We start from the raw sequence: 18,772 nt of genomic DNA on the forward strand, positions 1-18,772 counted from the left end.
GGATAGGGTTTCACTATGTTGCCCTGGCTGGTCTTGAACTCCTGGGCTCAAGTGATTAGCCCACCAATGCCTCCCAAAGTGTTGGGATTACAGGCGTGAGCCACTGTGCCTGGCCTTCCTCTCATGAATTTCAAGCTTTGAGTATAACCAATGTAGAAATGTTTAAAATTAAGTATTTCTGCAATTATAGCTAAAACTAATCATCTTAAGATATTGTTCATTCAAGAGCAACAAGCTGTTAGTATAATCTGTATAAAAATCGTAAGTAGAAAGGTTTATATTTATTTTTCTTGAGACAGGGTCTCGCTCAGTTGCCCAAGGCTGGAGTGCAGTGGTGCAATCTCAACTCACTGCAACTCTGCCTCCTGGGTTCAAGCAATCCTCCCACCTCAGCCTCCTGAGTAGTTGGGACTACAGGTTAGCGCCACCATGAATGGCTACATTTTGTATTTTAGTAGAGACGGGGTTTCACCACGTTGGCCAGGCTGGTCTTGAACCCCTGACCTCAAGTGATCTGCCTGCCTCAGCCTCCCAAAGTGTTAGCCACTGTGCCCAGCCAGGTTTATATTTCATCTTAATTCTTTTGATGTTGTAAAAGTACTTTTAAAAAATGAATTATTTTCTCATGGTAATTGCTTTTGGGGGAAAAACTATATATAAAAAATGCATTTGGATGTTTATGGCACTTGGCTTGTTAAAAAAACAACAAACAAAAAAAGAAAACTAAACATAATGGTTCCTTTTTTTTTTTTTGAGATGGAGTCTCGGTCTGTCGCCCAGGCTGGAGTGCAGTGGCACAATCTCGGCTCACTGCAACCTCTGCCTCCCAGGTTCAAGCAATTCTCTGCCTCAGCCTCCTGAGTAGCTGGGATTACAGGCGCCTGCCACCACGCCTGGCTAATTTTTTTGTATTTTTAGTAGAGACGGAGTTTCACCATGTTTGTCAGGCTGGTCTTGAACTCCTGACCTTGTGATCCACCCATCTAGGCATCTCAAAGTGCTGGGATTACAGGCGTGAGCTACCGCGCCCAACACCCCCCTCCCCAACCTTTTTTTTTTTTTTTTAAAGAAATGGTTCTCACTCTGTTGTCCAGGCTAGGGTGTAGTGGTGCTGTCATAGCTCACTGCAACCTCAAATTCCTGGGTTCAAGTTATCCTCTGCCTCAGATTCCTAAGTAGCTGGGACTATGACTATAGGCATGCGCCACCATGGCCAGCTAATTTTTAAAAAATTTCTGTAGAGGTGGGGTACCACAGTGTTGTCCAGGCTAGTCTTGAACTTCTAGGCTCAAGCTGTCTCACCTCAGCCTCCCAAAGTGCTGGAATTACAGGTGTGAACCACCCCACCTGGCTGAAATGTTTGCTTTCAAGATATACCTTTGATAAGATAGGATGTAAAGATAACCATCTGAAACACTAGACAACTAAAAGTACATAAGACTCAAATTTTGGTAATAGGATTTTATTTAAGCTTATATTGGTTGGGAAAAAATGAGCAAAACCATCTACATGTTTCACTACCAAGACTACTATAATAAAAACAAATATTTAGTAAAAACACTGTTAAGAAGAAAAAAACTGAAGCAGAATAAAGTTTTACAATAAAGATTTTAATTTATTGTAGAGGGACATGTTTAAAACCCATCCATTAGTAATTAGTCAACCATAGCCTTCCTGAAGGTAGGCTTTATAACCATTACAGGCATATAAGACATGAACCAGGGGTAGGAGTCCATAAGTAAGATGGGAATGTGATGCTGCCTTCTAGTAGATCTACTTTTTATGACATTTTAAGGTGATTACCCCTCTGCTGTTATAAGGAGGAAGCAAATGATTTAAAAATAATGTAAAACAATAAGAAATAGAATATGCTAAGGAACTAAAAGGTAGTCCCCAATTTATAAATTATTTCTGAGCTCAAAAGGCAATTTTCCCCATTTGTTGATGGGGCACTGTTTTGGGTAGTCATAAGCCATTCTATAGTTAAGCATTTATAAATCAGTGATTGCTCATCTTGTGAAATGAATGAGGGCTGCAATTACCTTAGCATCTAGGAAAGGAAAAACAGAATGAAAAGGATTGTTCTGACTCTTCAGAACTATTTAGGCGAGAGAATACACCCTGATGAATTGATACAAAATCAACCTATCTTAGGATTCAAAGGGCTATAATAAAGAAAGGTCATTTAAAAATTGCTGGGTAGTATTATGTTTTAAAATATTTGACCACCTCTACATAAGCTCACCCTAGATTCTTTGATAGTTGCACAAAAATTCACGAGGCCTGGTCAGAAATAGCCTGCCAGACTTAAGTATACTGTTTTCAATTTTGTTGCATTCTATTTAAAAAATATTTTTAGAGGATTAGTAAATTTATAAAATTGTAAAAATTATCTAAGAAGAGCACTAGTACCTAAAACACTAATATAATAATTATTAGATATCTAACTTTAGTCATAACATTAATGAAACTCATGCCTCCTCCTACATCCTGGAAAAGGTAAGGAAGGTGGTTTTTACCTTGTTGAAGACTACTGTGAAGACAATTGACAAATGTTGCTAATATAGTTGCTACATTCATCACTTGCCAGCACTGGGCAAGACCAAGAGTAAAAAGTTCATTCCAGTAAGCTTTCACCAGTGATATGCTGTTTTCTTGCCTATTAAAAACAGTAATAAAAGCACAAATCAGATATTATTAAAATAAGTTTTATAAACCTTACAGCTAGTCCAAATACTTAAAAACAGCATATTACTAAATTAAAATTACTCTAGAAAGATTTGAGCAAGTCTGTGTTTTGTATAGCTGATAACAAAATGAGAAATGAGGAATGCTTAGACATTTAAATAGTAGCTAGCTCATCAATCAGCCAGTTTATAAGAACAACTGCAAGTAATATTCAAACTAAAAAAGTTGGGGCTTTAACTTCACATTTCATAGAAATGGAATAAAGATTGTTCTTAAAAGCAAAAACATATATTAAAAAAAACTTTTGTTTTGAATACAGGTAAATACCTTTTAAAAGAAAGGGCAATTCAAATTATTTTATTGTTTTGAGACAGAGTCTTGCTCTGTCGGCCAGGCTGGAGTGCAATGGCGTGATCTCTGCTTACTGCAATCTCCACCTCCTGGGTTAAAGCGATTCTCCTGCCTTAGCCTCCCCAGTAGCTGGGATTACAGGCATGCACCACCACATGCAGCTAATTTTTGTATTTTTAGTAGAGACAAGGTTTTGCCATGTTGACCAGCCTGGTCTTGAACTCCTGACCTCAGTTGATCCGCCTGCCTTGGCCTCCCAAAGTTTTGGGATTACAGGCGTGAGCCACTGCTCCCAGCCTCTAGAATTATTTTATAGTAGGCAAGCAACCAATTTTAGGAGAAAAATGGTTCATTGTATGTTTCAGAGGAGATATTAGTATCCCTATAAATGAGATACCCAGGATTTTACTATGAGTAACAAGAGATTAGAAAGGTCAAAAGTTCTTTCCTGAATTTCTAAGTAAGTGATCTCAGCAGCATAAGGAGGCTGAGGCAGGAGAATGGTGTGAACCCGGGAGGCAGAGCTTGCAATAAGCAGAGATCGCACCACTGCACTCCAGCCTAGGTGATAGAGCGAGACTCCGTCTCAAAAAAAAAAAAAAAAAAAAAAAAAAGACCCCCATCTCTACAAAAAATGAAAACATTAGCCGAGCATAGTGGCATGTGCCTGCCATCCCAGCTACTTAAACCTATTTATCCATTTGAAATTAGGCAAATAAACTTCCCAGGTCTCAGGTTGTCTAATGATATAAAATGCAGAGACACTATACGTCCTATATCTTGCTCAGAGTTATTAAGAGGTGAAATGTAAGAATTAGCTGGGGCTGGGTGCAGTAGCTCACGCCTGTAATCCCAGCACTTTGGGAGGCTGAGGCAGATGCATCACTTGAGCCCAGGAGTTGCAGACCAGCCTGGGCAACATGGCAAAACCTTATCTCTACAAAAAAATACAAAAATTAGCTGGGTGTGGAGGTGCACACCTATAGTCTCAGCTACTCGCAGGCTGAGGTGGGAGGATCTTCCCCCTAAGCCTGGGGAAGTCGAGGCTTCGGTGAGCTGTGATCACGCCACTGCACTCCAGCTTGGGTGACAGAGTAAGACCCTGTCTCAAAAAAAAAGAAAAAGAGAGACAGAGAATTAGCGGGGTGCTGTGGCACATGCCTGTAGTCCCAGCTACTCAGGTGGGTTGAGGTGGGAGGATTGCTTGAGGCCAGGAGTTTAAAGGGGTAGCACACCATGATTGCATCTGTGAAGAGACCTGCACTCCAGCCTCTAACCTGGCACAGGAAGACCCTGTCTCAAAAAAAAAAAAAAATTGAGAAAGTATATGCCAGGTACTGGAGAAATAGCAATTAAGAGATTAAGTTTGCCTTCATGAAAAAGAGGGGAAATAACAAATATATAATTTCAAATATTTTATATAAATATACATATATGATTATACATAATTTCAGGTAAGGTGGTTAGAGAAGGCATTTCTGAGGTGGTGACATTTGAGTGGAGAAAGATGGCAGAGAATTAAAACAAACAACAAAACTAAAAATCAGATCTAGGGGAACAGTATCCCAGGGAGAACAAGGGCAAATATGCTAAGGTGAGAACAAGCATACAATAGATATTCAATAAAAATTGTTGAGTGAATTACTAAATGCTATCCTATTGTCTTGGAAGGTCCTTTCCTAGCCTTGTTTTCCTGGCTAATACCTACTGATCCCTTAAAATACAGCTCAGAGTTCACTTTCTAGAAGGAACATTATTCCTCTCTCAACACAGTTTATCATTCCCCCTTCAGTGTCACGCACACACGTATCCTCACTGAAGGCAGAGACCCCCTTGTGCATTTCTGTATCTCAGAGACCAATGCAGTACATGGTACACAGAAGCAATTCTGCAAATGATTTCTGATCTTAGGGAGTACAGAACAGGCAGAAGTGAGAACTTTGATGAAAAGAGCTGTGGGCACAGGCCCTTTTACAATTACACATACAATTAAACAATCTTTAAACCAAACCTACAGACTTTATTATAAATAAGATGATGAAACTATAAGCTTTCTTTCCTTAAATCTCTGGAGAGATATAAGTTGGTAAGAACATCCTGACAGGAAGTATGTCCAACCTAATGAATGGTACTTGTATATTTTTCTTCTTAATAAAGCTTTAAAATTAGGATAATCAGCGTGTTTAACAGAAATCATTTGTTAAGGATCACAGCCTTCTTTATGACATTACATTTTATTAAATAATTGAACATACTTGAAACAAATGCTAATACTGTCAACTCAGTCACAGCAAGTTTTTTTTCTGAGAATTATTAATGTGAAATTTTAACTTCAGGCTGATCTCTTTTCCATTCAGTATCTGAGAAGGATCAATGGCCACAAGAAACTGCCTACCATTTGAAAGTAAAGTTTAAATGCAAAGAAAACCAGTATTTTATAATATTCATATAGAAAATGCTTAAAAATATCAATCTTAGTTAAACAAAATCAAAGGAGATAAAAATAAAGGATACTATTTTCATTAAAGATGGATAAAATTCAGAATTGAGGAAGAAGTGAGGAAATAAGTATTCATTCTCATACACTGCTGACGTGAGCATAAACTGGATCAACATCATCTCAGAGAACAGTTTGGTAGTATCCATCGAAAGTTAAAATGTACACCTTCTTAGACCCAGCAAATTCACCTCTAAGAAACTATTTTATAGAAATACAGTCATGCATAGCACAACGTTTTAGTCAACAGTGTACCACATATACAATGGTGGTCCCATAAGATTACAATGCCATATTTTTATGGACACTTCTCTATGTTTAGATACACAAATATTTACTATTGTGTTACAACTGCCTATGGTATTCAGTACAGTAACATGCTATACAGGTTTGTCTTAGGTTTGTAGCCTAGGAGAACTAGGCTGTAGCATATAGCCTTGATGTGTAGTAGGTTTGTGTAAGTACATTCTATGATGTTCACAATCACAAAATTGCCTAATGATGCATTTCTCAGATTACATAGCCATCATTAAATGGGCAACGCATGCCTATACTAACATGACTATACTAACAAAAGTGGGCAAAAATACATACACAATGCCACAAAATGCACATTGTAGCACTGGATATAATAACAAAGAAAACTGGCAACAATCTAAATGTCTACTAATAAGGAATGAGTAAGTGCACAAAATGGAATACTATAATAGAAGCCATGAGGACAGATGGGCTAAATTTACATGTACTAACATAGGAAGAAGTCTATGAGTGTAAAAAGCAAGGCAAAGAATAGGATGTGCAAATATGTGTATGTATTTAATTGTCTAATAAGTATGTCACGGAAAAATTCTAGTAGGACACGAAACTGTTAACAGTGGGGTTAGCCTTCCTTCCCTTCCTTCCTTCCTTCCTTCCTCCCTTCCCTTCCCCTTCCTTCCTTCCTTCCTTCCTTCCTTCCTTCCTTCCTTCCTTCCTTTCCTTTCCTTTCCTTTCCTTTCTTTCTTTTTCCCTTCCCCTCCCCTCCCCTCCCCTCCCCTTCCTTTTCTTTTCTTTTCTTTCCCTCTCTGGCCTAGGCTACAATCTACTCGGCTTGCTGCTGCCCGCGCCGCGGACTGCCTGGGACTGCCGGAGCGCGCGACCGCTGCCTGCCTTTTCTCCTTTCGCTGAAGGCGCGCGTTCGCCATCTGGGCCACGCTGGTCGCCAGCTCCTCACGCCGAGTGCTCTGCCCGCCTCAGCCTCCCGAGGTACTGGGACTACAGACGGAGTCTCGCTCACCCAGTGCTCGGTGTTGCCCGGGCTGGAGTGTGGTGGCGTGGTCTGGCCTCGCGGCAGCCTCTGCCCCCCAGCCGCCTGCCTTGGCCTACCAGGGTGCTGGGATTGCAGCCCCTGCCAGGCCGCAGCCCCGTCTGGGAGGTGGGGAGCGCCTCTGCCCGGCCGCCCTGTCTGGGAAGTGAGGAGCGCCTCTGCCCGGCCACCCACCGTCTGGGAGGTGGGGAGCGCCTCTGCCCGGCCACCCACCGTCTGGGAGGTGAGGAGCGCCTCTGCCCGGCCACCCACCGTCTGGGAGGTGAGGAGCGCCTCTGCCCGGCCACCCACCGTCTGGGAGGTGAGGAGCGCCTCTGCCCGGCCACCCACCGTCTGGGAGGTGAGCGCCTCTGCCCGGCCACCCACCGTCTGGGAGGTGAGGAGCGCCTCTGCCCGGCCACCCACCGTCTGGGAGGTGAGGAGCGCCTCTGCCCGGCCACCCACCGTCTGGGAGGTGAGGAGCGCCTCTGCCCGGCCACCCACCGTCTGGGAGGTGAGGAGCGCCTCTGCCCGGCCACCCACCGTCTGGGAGGTGAGGAGCGCCTCTGCCCGGCCACCCACCGTCTGGGAGGTGAGGAGCGCCTCTGCCCGGCCACCCATCGTCTGGGAGGTGAGGAGCGCCTCTGCCCGGCCGCCCCGTCTGGGAAGTGAGGAGCGCCTCTGCCCGGCCACCCATCGTCTGGGAAGTGAGGAGCGCCTCTACCCGGCCGCCCCGTCTGGGAAGTGAGGAGCGCCTCTGCCCGGCCGCCCCGTCTGGGAAGTGAGGAGCGCCTCTGCCCGGCCACCCATCGTCTGGGAAGTGAGGAGCGCCTCTGCCCGGCCACCCATCGTCTGGGAAGTGAGGAGCGCCTCTGCCCGGCCTCCCATCGTCTGGGAGGTGAGGAGCGCCTCTGCCCGGCCGCCCCGTCCGGGAGGAAGTGAGGAGCGCCTCTGCCCGGCCGCCCCGTCCGGGAGGAAGTGAGGAGCGCCTCTGCCCGGCCGCCCCGTCTGGGAAGTGAGGAGCGCCTCTGCCCGGCCGCCCCGTCCGGGAAGAAATGAGGAGCGCCTCTGCCCGGGCGCCCCATCCGGGAAGAAGTGAGGAGCGCCTCTGCCCGGCCACCCACCGTCTGGGAAGTGAGGAGCGCCTCTGCCCAGCCACCCACCGTCTGGGAAGTGAGGAGCGCCTCTGCCCGGCCGCCCCGCCTGGGAAGTGAGGAGCGCCTCTGCCCGGCCGCCCCGTCTGGGAAGTGAGGAGCGCCTCTGCCCAGCCGCCCCGTCTGGGAAGTGAGCAGCGCCTCTGCCCGGCCGCCCCGTCTGGGAAGAAGTGAGGAGCGCCTCTGCCCGGCCGCCCTGTCCGGGAAGAAGTGAGGAGCGCCTCTGCCCGGCCGCCCCATCCGGGAAGAAGTGAGGAGCGCCTCTGCCCGGCCGCCCCATCTGGGAGGTGAGGAGCGCCTCTGCCCGGCCACCCATCGTCTGGGAAGTGAGGAGCACCTCTGCCCGGCCACCCACCGTCTGGGAAGTGAGGAGCGCCTCTGCCCGGCCGCCCCGTCTGGGAAGTGAGGAGCGCCTCTGCCCGGCCGCCCCGTCTGGGAAGTGAGGAGCGCCTCTGCCCGGCCGCCCCGTCTGGGAAGTGAGCAGCGCCTCTGCCCGGCCGCCCCGTCCGGGAAGAAGTGAGGAGCGCCTCTGCCCAGCCGCCCCGTCCGGGAAGAAGTGAGGAGCGCCTCTGCCCGGCCGCCCCGTCTGGGAAGTGAGGAGCGCCTCTGCCCAGCCACCCCGTCTGGGAAGTGAGCAGCGCCTCTGCCCGGCCTCCCCGTCCGGGAAGAAGTGAGGAGGGCCTCTGCCCGGCCGCCCCGTCCGGGAAGAAGTGAGGAGCGCCTCTGCCCGGCCGCCCCATCGGGAAGAAGTGAGGAGCGCCTCTGCCCGGCCGCCCCGTCCGGGAAGAAGTGAGGAGCGCCTCTGCCCGGCCGCCCCGTCTGGGAGGTGAGGAGCGCCTCTGCCCGGCCACCCATTGTCTGGGAGGTGAGGAGTGCCTCTGCCCGGCCACCCATCGTCTGGGAGGTGAGGAGCGCCTCTGCCCGGCCACCTATCGTCTGGGGAGAAGTGAGGAGCGTCTCTGCCTGGCCGCCCCGTCTGGGAAGTGAGGAGCTCCTCTGCCCGGCCGCCCCGTGTCTGGGTAGAAGTGAGGAGCTCCTCTGCCTGGCCGCTCCGTCTGGGAGGTCTACCACGGAGGCCAGAAGCCATGTGGGGGCTGGACGTGGTGGCTCACGCCTGTGGTCCCGGCACTCTGGGGGGCGAGGCGGGTTGATCACTTCGGGCTAGGAGTTCGAGACCAGTCTGGCCAACTTGGCGAAACATGAAGAATACAACAGACCAACCAACCAACCAACTCAGTGACAACAAAACAGGTCTACCCTGGAGTCATACTCTAATTTTTTCTATTTTCCTCCCTTTCTGATCCTTTATCCCACTTTCTTTTTCTTCCTCTTCCTTCTCCCTCTTCTTTGTCAAATAGAGGATTGAGTTATTATCACTGATCCATATAAAGTCCCTCTCTCATTTATTTTAACTCCCACCCCCCATTTCTATTCCCCGACTTCCCATGTGCAACCTTCCTGATATGTTTGATACGCATCTTTTTGTTTGTATGTATTTTTAGAAAATGTTTATTGTTTTTGTATGCAAAAAAAATTAATAAAAAAAAAACAAAAAACAAAACAAACAAAAAAAAAACAGTGGGGTTAGTTACCTCTGGTGAGTGAGGTTTTACTTTATAATCCTATACTTCAATATTACTTTAAACATTAAAAAAAATAAAAGCTAACATGAAGGAAGTTAGAGTAAACTCAGTTTCACTTTTAACCTCTGATTCTGAAGTTTTAAGGAGGAAACAGCTAACCAGTTTACTAGTAAACACAGGAAAGGAAAAATAAATGGAAAAAAATCAGAGCTGGCTTGTGCTATGCATCTTGTAGTAAGAAAGTACCTTGGCATTGCTGGAGAAGCTCAGAAAAAAAGGAGTATAAGTGCAAAGGATAAGAATACCAAAATTATTACTAAGGAAAAAAGACACAAGTGGCAGATGAGAAATAACCTACCAGATTGTTGTGTTTCCAAAAGAAAAGTGAAAGGACTGTAGAAACCAACTATAGAAAGATTTCTATTTACATTTATCCAAATCCCAAACCAAAAACCCTGATGGTATAGCTAGCTATGTTTTTAAAAGTTCAATTATGTTAGGAAAGAAAAACAGCAAGGCTACTCTAAAAAGATGTTCTTTAAGAGAATGAAGAAGAATGACCTTTTATTATCTACTTTGCAGCAGGCAATGGCTTAGATACATTTACATTCATTATCTCACCTATGTGATGTAGTTCATAATCAAGTGTTTCTGCTCCTAATTTACAGACACTGAGCCTCATTTAGGTTACTTGGTCCAAAGACACAAAGCCAGCAGATGCATAAAAACAGAATTTGAACCTTTATGCTCCTTTAAACCTCATTACACAATTTAGCAAGTAAAATGCTAAAGTCAGTAAATTTCTCAGTAGAGACTCCTCCATTTAAGGTTAATATTTTGGGATGGTAAGGGCATGTTTGCTACCAGGTTTTCCTGTTAGGAAAATAAATGACTATTGTAGTTTATGTTCAAAACATCTTTCCTTTAAGAAGCAAAAAGAGCTGAGTAGAGACTATAGTTAAGGTTATCACTAAGGCATCTAAAAAGCAACACAAATGTTGAGGTTAAAAAAAAAAAAAGGCCGGATATGATGGCTCATGCCTATAATCCCAGTACTTTGGGAGGCTCAGCTGGGAGAACTGCTTGAGGCAACGAGTTCAAGATCAGCCTGGACAACATAGTGAGACCTCCATCTCTAGTTTTTAAAAAAGCATTAACTTGCAAAATAGTAAATATGTTAATTTCTTTTACAAACAGGTACAGGTATTTTTCTCTAATTACTACACATATTGTGAGTTTTTTTTTTTTTTTGAAGCGGAGTCTCACTCTGTCACCCAGGCTGGAGTATAGTGGCATGATCTCAGCTCACTACAACCTCCGTCTCCTGGATTCAGGTGATTCTCCTGCCTCAGCCTCCCGTGTAGCTGGGATTACAGGCGGCTGCCACCATGCCTGGCTAATTTTTGAATTTTTAGTAGAGACAGGGTTTTGCCATGTTGGCCAGGCTGGTCTTGAACTCCTGGCCTCAAGTGATCTGCCTGCTTTGGCCTCCCAAAGTGCTGAGATTACAGGCATGAGCCACCACGCCTAGCCTATATTGTTAATATTCATTAAAATATGTATATAGGACTCACAATTAGAGGTTATATAATTGTTTATACTATTTATTTTCATAAAGGAATATAACTTTTTAGCCCCTCATATCTGGTAATACTGAAGGCACCAGTCCTCAGGGAAAAGTATCAGTGATATGTCAAAATGAACCCAAAAAATTACAGGTTTCAAAACTACAAAGTTACAGGATACATTACATCATGTTTCAGTGGTAATTTAAAAGATTCAGCTTTCTGGCTTAGCATTTAATGGAAGGCTATTGATTACATTGTTCAATAAATAAAATCTCCTTGGTAAATGGTGGTGGCTTGGAGCTTTTGGTTATATTTTAAGAATCTAGGTAGAGATGACTGCTGCCATACTTACTCCAGGCAAATCATGACAAGTACTCTCCACTACCCCGCAATGGAATCTACCACTACTCATATAGTCACTTAACCTAAATTTTGCAGGGAGAGCTTAAAACCAACAACTGAATTACTCTAAGTACTGAAACTACAAATCTTAAAACGGAAAATCAATACCTTTGTAAAATACAGAAGCCTTGTAAAATATGAAGGTACTATAACCATGCACTGTTTAGTAAAATTATTTAAGTTACTGTTCCCTTCAATTAAAGTGATCAAAACAATCTTGATTTCAGAAAATGATTAATGTTGCTTATCTGTTTCTCTCTGTAAAATTAGGACTTTGTCACCAACTTTTATATTTTTAGATAAAAATGCAACCTAATGCCAGTTTCTACTTTTAGAATAGCTTTTATTTCCATATAATAGAATTTTTCCATCATTAGCACTTTGTCCTTATCCGTATGATTAATTAACACATAAATAAGATCTATGAATCATCCAGATAGGGATAAAAAATAAGAGTTTGCATAATGGCCTTGATTGCTAGATCAAGTTTTTCTAATTACAAAGAACCTTGTGGTTGTTACATTGAAACTGATTCTCAATACAGATCACAGGAAAATGTGGCTACCACTATAAAAATGACTTATTTTATAAACAGAAACCTCCTGAGGCCTTATTTTTGGTTTCTTCAACATCTGCGTTATTTCCATAGGATAATTATACTCAATTTAATAGAAGTACTTAAAATCAATGGTGGTGTAAATAATTCAAGGAGTTCAAACCACTCCCCCAAATTCCTCCCTTTTGTTGTTTTATTATAATAACTGATAGCCTATCATGAAAAATATCACCAGGTTACTTTTTAGACACATGAATGTGAGTTACAAGATGAGTGAACTACACTTAATATTTTAAAATTAGTCGATTGCTGGCTAGGCACAGAGGCTCACGCCTATAACACCAGCACTTTGGGAGGCTGAAGTGAGCAGATCACTTGAGGCCAGGAGTTTGAGACCTGCCTGGCCAACATGGCGAAATCCCATCTCTACTAAAAATACGAAAATTAGCTGGGCTTGGTGGTGCACAACTGTAGTCCCAGATACTCAGGAGGCTGAGGCATAAGAATTGCTTGAAACTGAGAGGTGGAGATTGCAGTGAGCCGAGATCATGCTACTGCACTCCAGTATAAGTACTTATTTTAAAAATTTTGGTAGATAATAGACTAATTGTTCTCCAGATTACCCCACCCTCGGTAGTGTGTACTTGGTTTTCTGTATCCTCACTATATTTGATACTTTTGATCATTTCAGTAATTACAAAGTAGAAAAAAGACTCTATCCCAACTAAATAAAAAAAATTAATCAATTGCCAATATGCAAATTTACAGTTTTTTTTAATACAAACAAACAACACTGGACGCTGGGCGAGGTGGTGCACGCCTGTATGGGAGGCATCCATATAGGAGTATTGCTTGATCCCAGGAGTTCCAGATCAGTCTCAATGACAGAGGAAGAACTCATCTCTTAAAACAAAAAAAACCCCAGAAAACTAGAGAAATTCTGAAAATTGAATGTTAAAAAAGGACTAACGATCTTTAAAAGTTAACCATTCTAAATCAGGCTTTTAGTCTATGTAACTATAATATCTGAGCACATGATTTAATGCATAGTATAACGCTGATTAATAAACCAAATTATAATGTTAAATATGCCTTTATTCAATTCTCTGTATGCCTTTTACAATCATATTCGCATATTTCTTTGTTGTATTCAAAATAGTCTCTGAGGATAAGAGGTGGGCAATTATTATTCCCATTTGGCAAATGGAAGAACAGGTATACAGGATGTGAAACTGAATTGTTTACAAAATCATACTGGTGAGTAGGGTCCTAGGAGTTGAATAAAAACTTTCTAACTTTGAATAAAAACTTTCTAACTATGGGCTTAACTTTTTCCATTGTTTTGCCTTTAGACACACCAGTTATTTTAAAACAATTTAAATACATTTGGCAAACTTTAGGTAAAGCTTGAGTTTCTTACAGTAGGCCATTTTCTATCTCATCTGATTTCTTCAGAACAGAATATAGATATACAATTTTTTAAGAGACAGGGTCTAGCTCCATCCCAGGCTGGAGTGCAGTAAGCAATGTGATCATGGCTTACTTCAGCCTCGAACTTCTGGGCTAAAGTGATTGGCCCCCCTTAGCCTCTAGAGTAGCTGGAACTACTAGTGTGCATCACCATGCCCAGCTAATTAAAACTTTTTTTTTTTTTTTTTTTTTTTTTGTAGAGACAGGGTCTCACTCTGTTGCCCAGACTGGTCTTAAACTCCTGGCCTCAAGCCATCCTCCTGCCTTGACCTCCCAAAATGCTGGGATTACAGGCGTTAGTTACCATGCTCAACCTCAGATGTACTCTTGAGTGGTTAAGACTAACCCTTCTAAGTCATTGTAGTGGTACTATGGGGGTTTACATTTTCTTTTTTTTTTTGAACCACATGATTGGAAAACAATTATCTCTACTTTTAACATAACCACTGTAGGCAAAATTCAGCTCTTTAGTAACATGCCTGGGATGAACACTGAAATAGTAGTGATGAGAGAGAAACAAGAACCTAGGGCAGTCTTACAGTCTATCTTTGAGCCAATGAAAGATGAGGCCTGCTACAAATGCTAGCCATAATCTATCAATTCTACTGATCATATTCCATCCAAATTCTTAACTTAGTCAAACTACAAAATATGGATACTCTTCCACATAAATACAGAGAAAATACTAGTTAGCTGCCATGATTTGTCATATGAATGACACAACTTAAAGCTATAATGTTATACTGTTTTTTCCTTTAATGCAAATCTTCCCAAAATAAAAAGTTTTGTTTAATGTACATTTGTGCTACAAAATCACATTTATATTCAAGATTTCAAAACACTCACCCTAGAGCCTGGAAAGAAGGAATCGAAAGTGCCCAGTGCATTGATAAGAACAGCAGTCTGGAGGCAGACTCCCCAATGTAGTGCACATTCAGGTACTCAGGCATAGGAGAAGGCATGGTGAGCTAGTATGAACAAGGATTTAGGTAAATTATCTTATGACTGAAAAGTTCTAAATTATCATTTCTTTGAAAAAGTTTAATGTAAACATAACACATCAAATGAGAGCTAATATATTCACAAAAAAAGCTAATCTTGAAATAATCCAAGTCACTAGAATTTACAGCTAACAGGGCTTAGAATAAATAAGTAGCCCATAGTTTCTAACAAGCCAATATTCAGACAAGCAGAACCTCAACAAATATCAACGATGATATTATCTGGTTATGTTACTTCCTGTCTTGGTCTAACAATATGTTTCTTTTCCTTCCTTCTCTCCATTAATGATAGCATACAACAAATTCAGTTTAAGGAGAAATCCTGTCCGCTAAATGTTTCTTTCATTTAGGCTAAGGGGTTAATAAATTCAAATACTTACAAAGCCAGGAGAGTAAGGAGTGGAACAGGCTTGCTGGTGCCAAGTGGGAAGAGCATATTTATTCCCAGATAAAGGGCACAGCTGTGAATTGAATTCAGTGCAGTGAAAACATATGGAATTGTGGGCTCAGCACTGCCAGCTCTTCCAGTTTTTCAAAGAGCACATTCTGTGTGAAACCTCCCTATTTAAAAAAACTGGCAGGCCGGGCATGGTGGCTCATGCCTGTAATCCCAGCACTTTGGGAGGTGGAGACAGGTGGATCACGATGTCGACAGATCGAGACCATCCTGGCCAACATGGTTAAACCTCATCTTTACTAAAATACCAAAAAATATTGAGCCATGTGTGGTGAGTAGTCCCAGCTACTCGGGAGGCTGAGGCAGGGGAATTGCTTGAACCCAGGAAGTGGAGGTTGCAGTGAGCTGAGATCGAGCCACTGCACTCCAGCCTGGGCAACAGAGTGAGACTCCATCTCAAAACAAAACAAAACAAAACAACCCAAACTGGCACTAAATAAAAAGTTTTAAAAATTACAGGTATGCCTGTGGACATACTACTAGTAAGTGGTCAGTTTATACTGCTGATCCAGTTCTTTAATATGTCTGACCACTGTTGAAACTTTTTTCTACTTTGTAATTACTGAAATGACCAATACTATCAAGTATAATGAGGATACAGAAAACCAAGTACACACTACCAAGGGTGGGGTAATCTGGAGAACAATTAGTCTACTATCTACCAAAATTTTTAAAGTAAGTACGTGCAATAATACCACTTCCAAATCTCTGTTCCAGCAAAATACTTACATACATGCACAAAAAAGCATGTGTAAGGATGTCCATTGCAGCTCTACATCTAATAATGAAATTAAATGCTGGCAACAACCCAAATTTCTATCACTAGAGAAAAGAAAAATCCATGCTATAGAATATATGTGGGCATTAAAATTGGAAAGGTAAACTGAGATGTAATGGTATACAAAAAATCTCACAGACATCCAAGTGGAAAAAACTGTAAAACAGTATATGTATTAAATAGATGACCCAATTTATGTTAAAGAGTACATATATATGTATACCTAAAAAGTACAGAAGGAAACACGCCACACAGTTAACAGTGGCTACCTGTGGGTGGGGTAGGTAGATGTGCCCATATGTATTTTTCTAGGGAATGACTATTACAGCTTTCATCAGATTCTCAAGGGTATCTTTTTTTTTTTTTGAGATGGAGTCTCGCTCTGTCACCAGGCTGGAGTGCAGTGGCGTGATCTCAGCTCTCTGCCCAGGTTCAAGTGAATGTCCTTTCTCAGCCTCCCCAGCAGCTGGGACTACAGGCATGTGCCACCAGGCCTGGCTAATTTTTTTGTATTTTTAGTAGAGACGAGGTTTTACCATGTTGGCCAGGCTCGTCTCAAACTCCTGACCTCAGGTGATCCACCCGCCTCGGCCTCCTAAAGTGCTGGGATTACAGGCATGAGCCACCGTACCTGGCCCGTCAAAGGTATCTGCTATATAAAATACCGCACCTGGCCCCTCAAAGGTATCTTCTATCTAAAAGGCTTGAGGTTTGAAACAAAGAAAAGTTATATAAAAATGTAAAAAAAAACCCTGATTTTGTTCATTATTAGCCAAGAATGGTTTACCTATTTATAAATGGTACCAAGTAATAAAACAAAAGGGCAATTAATAGTTGAAATTCTGTAAGTGAGAAGAAAATTTTTTACATATTTAAGAATGTTTGAGAAAGGTTTACTACAGCAGTAAGTTAAAATACAATTATTTAAGACAATTCTTGGCTGGGCGCAGTGGCTCGTGCCTGTAATTCCAGCACTTTGGGAGGCCAAGGTGAGAGGACTGCTTGAAGCCAGTAGTTCAAGACCAGCCTGGGCAACATAACGAGACCCATTTCTACAAAAAAAAAAAAAAAAAAAAAAAAAAACCCCACATACAAAACAAAAAATTAAAAATTTAGCCAGGAGTGATGGCTCACACCTGTATCCCAGCAACTCGGGAGGCTGAGGTGGAAGAGCTGCTTGAACCTAGGAATTTTGAGACCAACCTGGGAAACACAGTGAGACCTCATCTCTAAAAATAAAAAAATTAGCTGGGCATGGTGGTGTGCACCTATAATCCCAGTTACTTAGCAGAATGAGGCAGAAGAATCCCTTTAGCCCAGGAGGTAGAGGTTGCAGTGAGCCAGGATTGTGCCACTGAACTCCAGCCTGGGTGACAGAACAAGACCACATCTTAAAAAACAAAATATATCATATCTTTTCAGAATTACCCAAGATGAGTAAAAAGAAAGTCTGAAAAACTAAGGGAATTACCAAAAATTACTAGTTTTGGGGGAAGGGGCAAGTAAGATGCAAAACAACAAAAAGTTCTTTGTAGGGCTGGGTGTGGTGGCTCAGGCCTGTAATCCCAGCACTCTGGGAGGCCAGGGCAGGCAGATCACTTGAGGTCAGGAGTTCAAGACCAGCCTGCCAAAGAGATAAAACCAGGTCTCTACCAAAAATACAAAAAATTAGCCAGGCATGGCGGTGTGCGCCTATAATCCCAGCTATTCGGGAGGCTGAGGTGCCGAAAATAGCCGGAACCCAGGGGATGGAGGCTGCAGTGAGCCAAGATTGTGCCACTGTACTCTAGCCTGGGAGACAGAGCAAGACTCTGTCTCAAAAAAAAAAAAACAAAAACAAAACAAAAACAAAAAACAAAACAAAACAAAACAAAACTCCTTTGCAAGATGGTTTAAAATTGCATTTAAATATTAATACTTGTAATGTGTAAACACTGGATATAATGGTTTTGCTTTACACAACAGTGGTGGTAACTGAAAACTTTCTGCTGCTTTAATCATAAAATGGAAATAGTTTACAACACACACTAAAGGGGCTCATTATTTAAAATATTACTACACCATGTTGAGTTAACTTATAAAGAGAGAAAATGTTTCATAATCTGTTCTACATGCTCAATAAAACTCTAGTATTCTGAATCAGAAAGCTAATGCTGGCTGAAGAAACAATAGTCCATTTCACAAGTCTTTGAGACTGAAAAGACAAAGATTTATTCCTATATAGAGAGTGAGCTTCCCCAAAATGCCTGTAGATCTTTAGGTTTATAAATTGAATTATACACATTTTTCAAATTAGAAAAGTTCAATATACTGAGCTGAATTTTTAAAGAGCATTGACAAGAACTCAACCTGACCAATCTGTTTTAGAAGTTATTAGTTGCTTCTACAATTATCTTTCTAGCAGTTTCTGTATTGAAATCTTGTAACAGCCTGCATGATATCGCTTTTTTTTTTTTTTTTGAGATGGAGTCTTGCTCTGTCGCCCAGGCTGCAGTGCAGTGGTGCCATCTTGGCTCACTGCAACCTCTGCCTCCCGGGTTCAAGCAATTCTCCTGCCTGAGCCTCCTGAGTAGCTGGGATTACAGGCGCCCGCCACCACACCCAGCTAATTTTTTTTTTTTTTTTTTTTTTTTGTATTTTTAGTAGAGACGGGGTTTCACCATGTTGGTCAGGCTGGTCTTAACTCCTGACCTCGTGATCCACCCACCTCAGCCTCCCGAAGTGCTGAGATTACAGGCGCGAGCCACCCCGCCCAGCCGATATAGCTTTTAAAAAATCACTGGACGGCCGGGTGTGATGGCTCACGCTTATAATCCCAGCACTTTGGGACGCCGAGGTTGGCGGATCATTGGAGCTCATGAGTTAGCATGGGCAACATGATGAAACTTCGTCTGTATTAAAAAAATACAAAAATCAGCTGGGAGTGGTGGTGCATGCCTGTAGTCCCAGCTACTCAGGAGGCTGAGGTGGGAGGATGGCTTG

General features: G+C 42.7%; 1 protein-coding gene across 4 annotated transcripts in view; it reads right to left on the reverse strand.

Moving 5' to 3' along the window:
* NR2C1 (nuclear receptor subfamily 2 group C member 1) overlaps window positions 1–18,772 on the reverse strand; it is a 51,653-nt gene that overhangs the window by 6,947 nt on the left and 25,934 nt on the right. For 3 of the 4 annotated variants that reach the window (XM_055238402.2, XM_063614272.1, XM_063614271.1), the window contains exons 10-11: window positions 14,401–14,522; window positions 2,520–2,659 (exon numbers count right to left, since the gene is read on the reverse strand). In XM_055238402.2, the coding sequence (XP_055094377.1) occupies window positions 2,520–2,659; window positions 14,401–14,522 (262 nt within the window). The remainder of the gene's footprint in view (window positions 1–2,519; window positions 2,660–14,400; window positions 14,523–18,772) is intronic. The other variant, XM_063614273.1, reaches the window with a different exon arrangement.

The sequence above is a fragment of the Symphalangus syndactylus genome, chromosome 13 (assembly GCF_028878055.3).
Source record: "Symphalangus syndactylus isolate Jambi chromosome 13, NHGRI_mSymSyn1-v2.1_pri, whole genome shotgun sequence".
NCBI lineage: Eukaryota > Metazoa > Chordata > Mammalia > Primates > Hylobatidae > Symphalangus > Symphalangus syndactylus.